We start from the raw sequence: 9,873 nt of genomic DNA on the forward strand, positions 1-9,873 counted from the left end.
CAGTGCTCAGTCTTCTTTATGGTCCAACTCTCACATCCGTATGTGACTACTGGAAAAACCATAGCTTTGACTAGATGGACCTTTGTCAGCAAATGTCTCTGCTTTTTAATATGCTGTCTAGGTTGGTCAGAGCTTTTCTTCCAGGGAGCAAACGCCTTTTAATTTCATGGCTGCAGTCACCGTCTGCAGTGATTCTGCTGTTGCTGCTGCTGCTAAGTCGCTTCAGTCGTGTCCGACTCTGTGTGCGACCCCATAGGTGGCAGCCCACCAGGCTCCCCCGTCCCTGGGATTCTCCAGGCAAGAACACTGGAGTGGGTTGCCATTTATTCTGGAGCCCAGGAAAAGAATGTATGTCACTGTTTCCATTGTTTCCCCATCTATTTGCCATGAGACCTGGGTTCAATCTTTGGGTTGGGAAGATCTCCTGGAGGAGGAAATGGCTACCCACTCCAGTATTCCTGCCTGGAAAATGCCATGGACAGAGGAGCCTGGTTGGCTGCAGTCCATGGGGTGGCAAAGAGTTGGGCATGACCGAGTGAATAACACTTCACTTCACTTCACATTTGCCATGAAGTGATGGGACTGAATGCCATGATCTTTGTCTTTTGAATATTGAGTTTTAAGCCAGTTTTTTCACTCTCCTCTTTCACTTTCATCAAGAGGCTCTTTAGTTCCTCTTTGCTTTCTGCCATAAGGGTGGTGTTATATGCATATCTGAGGTTATTGGTATTTCTCCCAGAAATCTTGATTCTAGTTTGTGCTTCATCCAGACTGGCATTTCGCATTATGAACTCTGCATGTAAGTTAAATAATCAGGTGACAAATTACAGCCTTGAAGTACTCCTTTCCCAATTTTGAACCAGTCCGTTGTTCCATGTCCGGTTCTAACTGTTCCTTCTTGACCTGCATACACGTTTCTCAGGAGGCAGGTAAAGTGGTCTGAAATTCCCATCTCTCTAAGAATTTCCCACAGTTCATTGTGATCCACACAGTCAAAGGCTTTAGTGCAGTCAATGAAGCAGAAGTAGATGTTTTTCTGGAATTTTCTTGCTTTTTCTATGATCCAACAGATGTTGGCGATTTGAACTCTGGTTCCTCTGCCTTTTCTAAATCCAGCTTGAACATCTGGAAGTTCTCAGGTCATGTACTGTTGAAGCCCAGCTTGGAGAATTTCAAGTACTACTTTACTAGCTTGTGAGATGAGTGCAATTGTGCAGTAGTTTGAACATTCTTTGGCATTCTCTTTTTTGGGGATTAGAATGAAAACTGACCTTTTCTAGTCTGTGGCCACTGCTGAGTTTTCCAAATTTGCTGGGATACTGAGTGCAGCATTTTAACAGCATCATCTTATAGGTTTAGCTCAGCTGGAATTCCATCACCTCCACTAGCTTTGTTCGTAGTGATGCTTCCTAAAGCCCACTTGACTTCGAATTCTAGCATGTCTGGCTCTAGGTGAGGGATCACATCATCATGATTATCCAGGTCATTAAGATTTTTTTTGTATAGTTCTTCTGTGGGTATTTCATACAAAAGGAATTATGCTATACGTGGCCTTTTGTGTCTGGTTTCTTTCATTTACGATAATGTTTTCAAGGTTCACCCATGTTGCATCATGGATCAGTACTTCATTCTTTTTATGGCTGTATAGTATTTCATTGTGTGGATATATCTATTCATTAGATGATGGAAACTGGGTTGTTTCCACTATTTGGCCATTATGAATGATGTTACTATGAACACTGACATATGTTTTTGTGTGGGCATAACATTTTTTATTTCTCGTGGTTATATACCCAACAGTGTAATTATAAGATCATATGGCATATGGTAACTCTATGTGTAACCTTCTGAGGAATTGCCAAGTTGTTTTTCAAAATGTTTTTAAAGTTATATTTTAAAATTCTACAAGCAGGACTTGCCTGGCAGGCCAGTGGTTAAGACTCCCTGCTTCCAAAGCAGAGGTCATGGGTCTAATAACCTGATCAGGGAACTAAGATCCCACATGTGGCGTGGCCGAAAAGAAAAAAGTTCTACAAACAATGGATAGGATTCTAATTTCTCCACATTTTTCCCCAATGCTTGCTATTGTCTGCCTTTTTTTATTACAGCTGTCTTAGTGGGTATTTGATAGACTTCGCTGTGGGTTTTGATTTGCATTTCCTTGATGACTAATGATATTGAGTATATTTTCATACGTTATAGGCTGCTTGTATATCTTCTTTGGAGAAATATCTATACAGATTGTGTGTCCATTTAAAAGTTGGGTTGTCTTTCTACTGTTGAATTACATAAGACTTTTTAATACATTCTTTATGTATTTCAAAGTCCCTTATCAGATATATGACTTGTAAATATGATTTCCCATTCTTCAGTTTGTTTTTTCACTTTCTCTATGGTGTCCTTTGAAGCACAAAGTTTTTAGTTTTTAGTTTTGATGAAGTTCAACTTACCATTTTCTTCTTTGGCTGTTTGTCTTTGGTGTCACAAGTAAGAAACCATTGCTTAATCCACGGTCACTGAGATTTCTGCCTCAAATGTCTTCTGAGAATTTGATAGTTGTAGCTTCTACTTTTGATCTGCTCTAAGTTAACTTTTGTTTATGTTTAGGGGCCCAGCTTCATTCTTTTGTATGTAGATAGCTAGCTGTCCTGGCACCATTTGTTGAAAAAACTATTCTTTCTCCCATTGAATTGTCTTGGCACCCAGTCAAAGATAACTGATCATATATATATGGCCTTATTAAGGGGTTCCCAGGTGGCACTATTAGTAAAAAAAAACCCCGCCTGCCAATGAAGGAGATGTAAGAGACGTGCGTTCAGTCCCTGGGTTGGGAAGATCCCCTGGAGGAGGAAATGGCAACCCACTCCAGTAATCTTGCCTAGAGAATCCCATGGACAGAGGAACCTGGCGAGCTACAGCCCACAGGGTCACAAAGAGTCAGACATGATTGAAGCGACTTAGCATGCACACGCACGCACATGACCTTACCTCTGCAGTCTCAGTTCTAGTTCACCGATCTATACGTTTATCTTTATGCCAGTACCACGTGGTTTTGATGACTGTAGCTTGGTGATAAGTTTTGGAATTGGGAAGAATGAGTCCTCCAACTTTGTTCTTTTTGAAGTGGATTTTTCATATTAGGTTTGTAAAGAAATTATGATTTAATGAATGAATAAATAGATGAATGTTTCCATGTTTAAAAGTTTTAATTTGGTGGGAGGGGAAGAGGTTGGGAATTTTTTGTCTTTAAAGCAATCAGCTACGAGATGGGGGTATTTAAGGGTATATATTTTTTTAAAAAAACATGCTGGGATTGGGTCCTATTTGTGAAAGATGTCTTTGGGGGTTAGGTTTCTGTGGCCTGTGCCGCAGGACAGAATCTGTGTCTGAAATCCGTGTAATTGGCACCATGCTGGGAGCAGAGCTGGTGCTCAATAAATATTCATCGATTAAATGCCTTGTCCTTTTGGTTTTGTTTTAACCTATTGATTGTCTTGTTGCTAACTTTTGAAGGACAGTTGCTGAAATTTCCTGCTTTTCTATAGTTCAATAACTATGCAATTTTGGTTTATACTTCAGCCAGTCTTATGCACAGCACCAAAATATGCTCGACAGATGATTTTTCCAGAAGACAATCATGAGGAATTCTTTTCAGATGGCACATCAAGGAACTGAGTTTGTACACCGCCCCCCCACCTCCCAACACACACACTTTCCTACCCTAATCTCTTTGCTGTCACTGGCAAGGTCTTGCCTTTTCTTATACTCCAGGGGCAGAAACAATCCCATTTCCAAGGCTGGCAATCATCCTTGCTTTGAGTTTCCTGAAGTACCATCTCTTCCAGCAAGATTTTCCAGACCTAGACAGAGTGGCCACTGATTCTTACAGTGAATATGCAGTGTGGTATAGTCTACCATGGGCTTCCCATGTGACTCAATGGGTAAAGAATCCACCTGCAATGCAGGCGATGCAGGCAGATGTGGGTTCAATTGCCAGGCTGGGAAGAGGAGAGGATGGCAACCCACTCTAGTATTCTTGCCTGGAGAATCCCATGGACAGAGGAGCCTGGTGGGCTACAGTCCATAGGGTCACAGAGAGTCGAACACTATTGAAGCAACTTAGTACGCATGCATGCACAGCCAAGTGAGTCTACACTGGTGCTTACATCCACCTAGTAAGTACTTCATTATATTGTCTATTATCTCCACACAAACTATAAAAACACACACAAAAAAAGATGCTTCACATACATTGATGGTTTGAATCTTCACATCTCTGTTGATAATTTGCTCCTGTTAAAAAAAAAAAAAAAAGGCCCCAAATGGGCCCCACTACAACAAACCAAGACTTAATTGCAGTTTCAGTGTTCTGCTGAAATGTAATCTTAATCATATATGGGAAAGAATCTGAAAAAAATTCAGTTCATATATAACTGAGTCACTTCACTCTACACCTGAAACTAGCACAACATTGTAAATCAGCCATACTACACTATAAAATAAATACATTTTATAAAGGAAGTAGCTATGAACATTTAAAAAAAAAGTAATCATAATCAACTGGTTTGGAATGATCTGATTAGTACCAATGAGGTCACCTGTCATATAGGTCACCTCCATTTCCCAGAGGAAGAAGCAGGAGTCTGTGTGATAAAACCCTGACAGGATCCTCCTGACCCCCAAAGCCCTGACCTAAAAATAATTCATTATCCTTTTTTTTGCTAAGAACTTCTTTACTCCACCCTTCTTCCTATTAAAAAAAAAAATAATAATAATAATAATAACAACTTTGCACTTTCTGCAACAGGTGGAAGTACCCTTCTAGCTGCTGGATGGGACATTGCTTGATGGAATAAGTCTGAATTGCTTAATAAAATCAATCAGATCATCAAATTTACTCAATTGAATTTTTTTTTTGACATTCCTAATTTGGTACATCGGACCTAGCCTGTCCTCTGAGTACCTAGCCTTATTTTTTCCCCCTGTATTTACTCCAGTCTGTTCAAAACATATTCTTGCTTTAGGATTTACATTTTAAAAAAAAAGCTTCCTTAACTCCCTCCACGCCCCTTTTTTGCTAGCTTTGCTAGGCACACTGGCTACTCAGTAAATATGATTTGGGGGATTATTTTATTGTTAATTGTTTTGTATTCTGTTTCAGAATGCCAGCTACTCAAAGGCTAAAGGTAGAATAACAAATAATCCCCAAATCAGCGATGAAATTTAAGTAATTTCCTTTTTCTAGTTAGCCAGTGGGGTCTACAAACTTCCAATGGGGTGTCACCAGAAGCTGAAAAGACGGTTAGACTTTTATGTGGTTGTTTTTCCTTCCAGTTGACCTACCTAACAGGTTCAAGTGACCTGGGCAAAGGCAGCTGAGATCCTGTCAGTCACACCCACGACGGCAAATTGAAGCTCTGGCTGGGGGTCAGGAGACCAGGATCGTAATTCTGCCTTTTCCACTGTTTTGGGAACTCCTCTTCCATTAATTAACTCATCCAATAAATATTAATTAGTTCCATCTATGTGCCAGGCTCTGTGCTGGGTTTGTAACTATAACAGCCATCAAGACCAAGTAAGTCTTTCCATTCACGGAACCTACGACTCACAAAAGAGTATGTGGAGTGGGAAGGCTTATATCATAACATAAGCTATTTCCTCATCACCGAAACAGTGAGACAGCTTCTTAGGTTCACTGAACATTTAGGGTCTGTCAGTTTCGCATGTGATCAAAGCTGAGAACATAGCAAGAACTGCCCATGCTATATAGTCAGTATACAAGTTGATCATGAGTATTATAGCTTTCCTTTACAAACAGGGACATCTAACACAATAGGGTAGAACTATGTTCAACATTCTACTCAATTTCAACATTCTGGCAATGCATCACGACCCTCTTTCAAAAGGCCCGGTTAGGCATTTGGCATTTCACCCAAGGCTTGTATTTGCATGTCAACACGGGTTAGGACTGCAGAAAAGTTGGTTTCGGTTTAGCAGGGCGGCAAGGTGCTGGGGAGAAAGGGAGGCGTCACCCTACTACGTTAACAATATAATCTCAGGGATGAGTGAAAAAGATAGCAGTGGTGCAACGACCATGCAGAGGCCATGCAGGTTTTAGGGGAGCTGTCTCCACGCAGAACTCGGAAGCTTCTTTTGAAACGCATTTCAGCATTCTGGTCCGCCCCAAGCTGCCCCGAACCCGCCAAGATCCACTACTGAAGCTCAGAAAAGCGTGGCGCCTAAACACTAACGCTGAGGTGGGGCCGGGGCCGCGGCTACCGCTGCACAGGCCTGCGCGCCTCCGCGCTCTCCCTCCCGCGCGCCCGTCGCCCGCGCTGCGGGCCACGCCCATTACGTCACCGAACGGGGCGGGGCGAGCCGAAGGGGGTGGGGCGAGCCCCGGCGGTTGAATGGGACGCCGCGACGAGCCGCACATTCCAGCGAGGGCACGTGACGCGGTAGCGCTGCCTGAGGTAAACAACCGCGGCCCCGCCTCCTGGCCCGTCCGCGCGCCCTGCAGTGCTGCTAGCCGGCGGGACGCGCTCCAGCAGGGCGGGCGGCTGCCTCAGAGAGTCTTCAGCGGCCGCCGCGGGCCGGAGCAGCGGCGGCGGGCGCACGCGTCCCGGGTCTGCGGGCCGCTTGCGCCGGCAGGGGTCGAGCGCGCGTCCCCTCCCCGCCCCCACCGCGCGCTGTGGCGCAGCAGGAATTTGGCGGGGACCCGGGCGCTATTTGCAGCTCCTGACGCGCCGGCGGCCCTTCGGTCATTTCTATTCTCAGGGCACTGGGTCACCGCACTCGGCCGGCCCCCTCCCCCGGGCCCGGAGGGTGTGTCCCCTCACCGGGGCTCGGCGCGCCTATAAGGGGCCGAGCGGCGGGCAGGGACATGCAGCTCTACAGCAGCGTCTGCACCCACTACCCAGCCGGGGGCCCGGGTCCCACGGCCAAAACCGCTGCTCCGCCTGCCGCCGCCACCGCCGCCTCGTTCAAGGTCTCTCTGCAGCCCCCGGGACCCGCCGGCGGCGCCCCGGAGCCCGAAACCGGTGAGTGCCAGCCGGCCGCGGCCGCCGAGCCCCGCGAAGCCGCCGCCGCTCCCGCCGCCAAGATGCCCGCCTTCTCCTCCTGCTTCGAGATGGTGTCCGGGGCCGCCGCCCCCGCCTCAGCCGCCGCCGCCGCCGGGCCGCCCGGCGGGTCCTGCAAGCCGCCGCTGCCGCCGCACTACACGTCCACGGCGCAGATCACCGTGCGGGCCCTGGGCGCCGACCGGCTCCTGCTGCGCGGCCCCGAGCCCGGCGCCGCGGCGCCCGCCGCCCCGCGCAGCCGCTGCCTCCTGCTGGCCCCGGCACCAGGCGCTCCGGTCCCGCCGCGGCGGGGCTCCTCGGCCTGGCTTCTGGAGGAGCTGCTGAGGCCCGACGGCCCGGAGCCTGCCGGTCTGGACGCGACCCGCGAGGGGCCCGACAGAAACTTCCGATTGAGCGAGCACCGCCAGGCCCTGGCCGCCGCCAAGCACCGCGGCCCCGCGCCGCCCCCGGGGAGTCCGGAGCCTGGCCCCGGCCCGTGGGCCGAGGAGCGCCCGGCGGAGAGGAACCTCCGCGGCTGGGACAGAGCCGGCGACCGCGGCGACGGTCCAGGTGCCGAAGAGCTGGGGCGGCCCGACACGGAGGCCGAGGCGGCCCCGGCCCGGAGCGGCGAGGCAGCCCCCGCCCGGAGCGGCGAGGCGGTGATCGTGTCCAGGTCGGATCCTAGGGACGAGAAGCTGGCCCTGTACCTGGCGGAGGTGGAGAGGCAGGACAAGTACCTGCGGCAGAGGAACAAGTACCGATTTCACATCATTCCCGACGGCAACTGCCTCTACCGGGCGGTCAGCAAGGCGGTGTACGGGGACCAGAGCCTGCACCGGGAGCTACGGGAACAGACCGTGCACTACATCGCCGACCACCTCGACCACTTTAGCCCCTTGATTGAGGGCGACGTGGGGGAGTTTATCATCGCTGCTGCCCAGGACGGCGCGTGGGCCGGGTACCCTGAACTGCTGGCCATGGGGCAGATGCTGAATGTGAATATTCATCTGACTACTGGAGGGAGGCTGGAGAGCCCCACGGTGTCTACCATGATTCACTATTTGGGCCCGGAGGATTCCCTAAGGCCTAGCATTTGGCTCAGCTGGCTCAGTAACGGACATTATGACGCGGTGTTTGATCACTCGTATCCGAACCCGGAGTATGACACTTGGTGCAGGCAGACTCAAGTGCAGAGAAAACGCGATGAAGAACTCGCCAAGTCCATGGCCATATCCCTGTCCAAAATGTATATTGAGCAAAATGCATGCTCTTGAAGTGTCTGAGACCCTCGCCCTGGGAAAATTGCATACCTAATTTGTGTTTGGAGAGTTATATGAACTTTAATCAGGGTAATTGCACTTTTAAACTTTCTAGTAGATTTACTGTAGGTGTAATGCCTTAATCATTTTTTTGAATGTTTTCTCCTCAGAGCTGAAGGTTGCTGGGCACCTAAATGATGTTTCATGGTAGCTTTGGGTGATCCTACTGCTATTTATGATTTGCTGTATAAAGTTGGCACTACTTAATTTGCAAGCTGATTTCTCAGTGTAAATTTGTTCATTCCTGGTAATCTATTTTCTATAAAAACGTATTTTTGCACAACATTTTTAACTATTGGTGTACCTTCATCTAGGATGTGTTTCATTTTGACAAACAGCTTTCCAGCATAAATCCAGAGAAGTGCTTTATATGAAGTTTATTATTTTGAGCAGAGTTTGTGATTTAGTATTTTATGTTGTTGGATTTGAATTTTAGAGTTCTTAGATAATTATTTCAAATGGCTATTGATTCTTTGATGTTACCAGATAATTGACCCATTCCGTTTTGATGACAGATTAGTTGTTTGGAAAATCATTATTTTTCTAGAAATGGTCAACCTTTTAAAGAGAAAATACTTAAGGGAAGGTTGTGGGAAGATTTTTTTTTTTTTTTAAGAATAGTACCAGCTCTTACTTGAATGAAAGTCTGATATTTGCTGATGGCAGAGTGATTATTCTGTACTCCGGTTGATGTTTAGATTGTCTGGTGCTTTCAGTTGTTTTTATTTATATTTGTCTTTTTGTTGAAAAGAATTTTTTAACATGATAGAAATCTTTATGACAAGATAAGCCTCCTGCTTCATATATAGTTTCTTGGATTCAACTGAGAGATTTGAAAATTAATGGCATAAATGCCTCCAAGCAACCCTGACAATTATTTTATAGCAGGAGAATACTGTCTTAATAGTCTACTCCTTTTAAATTCTTTCATAAGGCAAAATAGGATTGCCCTGTATTATGTACAGTACAAATATCTGTATACAGAGCTTGTATGGTTTGCTGGGTCAAACAATGTTTTCAACCTAAAATCTATCTCATTTCCACTTTAACTACTTTTAGTGGTATTTATTAAGTAATGCAGTTTGTACTTTTTTATTTTGTAACATTTTGTGATTTTTTTTGTACAATACTGTATTTGTACAATAGAGCAATTCTCAGCTGATGGAATGAGTGAATAAAATGCGTAATTTTACTTTTATGGTGTCTTTTTGCCTGAAGTAACTTTCATTTATTTTTTTATTTGGCTACACCAGGCGGCATTCAGGGTCTTAGTTCCCTGACCATGGATCAAATCCATGTGCCCTGCATTGGGAGCACGGAGTGTTAAGCATTGGACCGCCAGGGAATTCCCAGATTTAAATGTTTTAGAGTAACCAAAGAAATGCCCCTTTATGCAGTCTGGCCTCTTGAGATTAAGGGACTCCCTTAATTTTAAGATGTGTTATCAGATTTAGTTGAGAGGTGTGTCTGTACACATAATGCTGACATGCTTATAT

The 9,873-nt window shown here is 46.3% G+C and overlaps 1 protein-coding gene across 1 annotated transcript; it reads left to right on the top strand.

Moving 5' to 3' along the window:
• The first annotated feature begins 6,656 nt into the window (after positions 1 to 6,656).
• On the top strand, positions 6,657 to 9,569 carry OTUD1 (OTU deubiquitinase 1). The gene has a single exon (XM_061126193.1). The coding sequence runs from the start codon at positions 6,884 to 6,886 to the stop codon at positions 8,330 to 8,332; it is 1,449 nt and encodes a 482-aa protein (XP_060982176.1). The 5' UTR covers positions 6,657 to 6,883; the 3' UTR covers positions 8,333 to 9,569.
• The last annotated feature ends 304 nt before the right edge of the window (positions 9,570 to 9,873 follow it).

This window comes from Dama dama, chromosome 23, assembly GCF_033118175.1.
Source record: "Dama dama isolate Ldn47 chromosome 23, ASM3311817v1, whole genome shotgun sequence".
NCBI lineage: Eukaryota > Metazoa > Chordata > Mammalia > Artiodactyla > Cervidae > Dama > Dama dama.

Coding starts and splice junctions, on each gene's coding strand:
- OTUD1 (XM_061126193.1), top strand. CDS start 6,884: ATGCAGCTCTACAGCAGCGTCTGCACCCACTACCCAGCCGGGGGCCCG.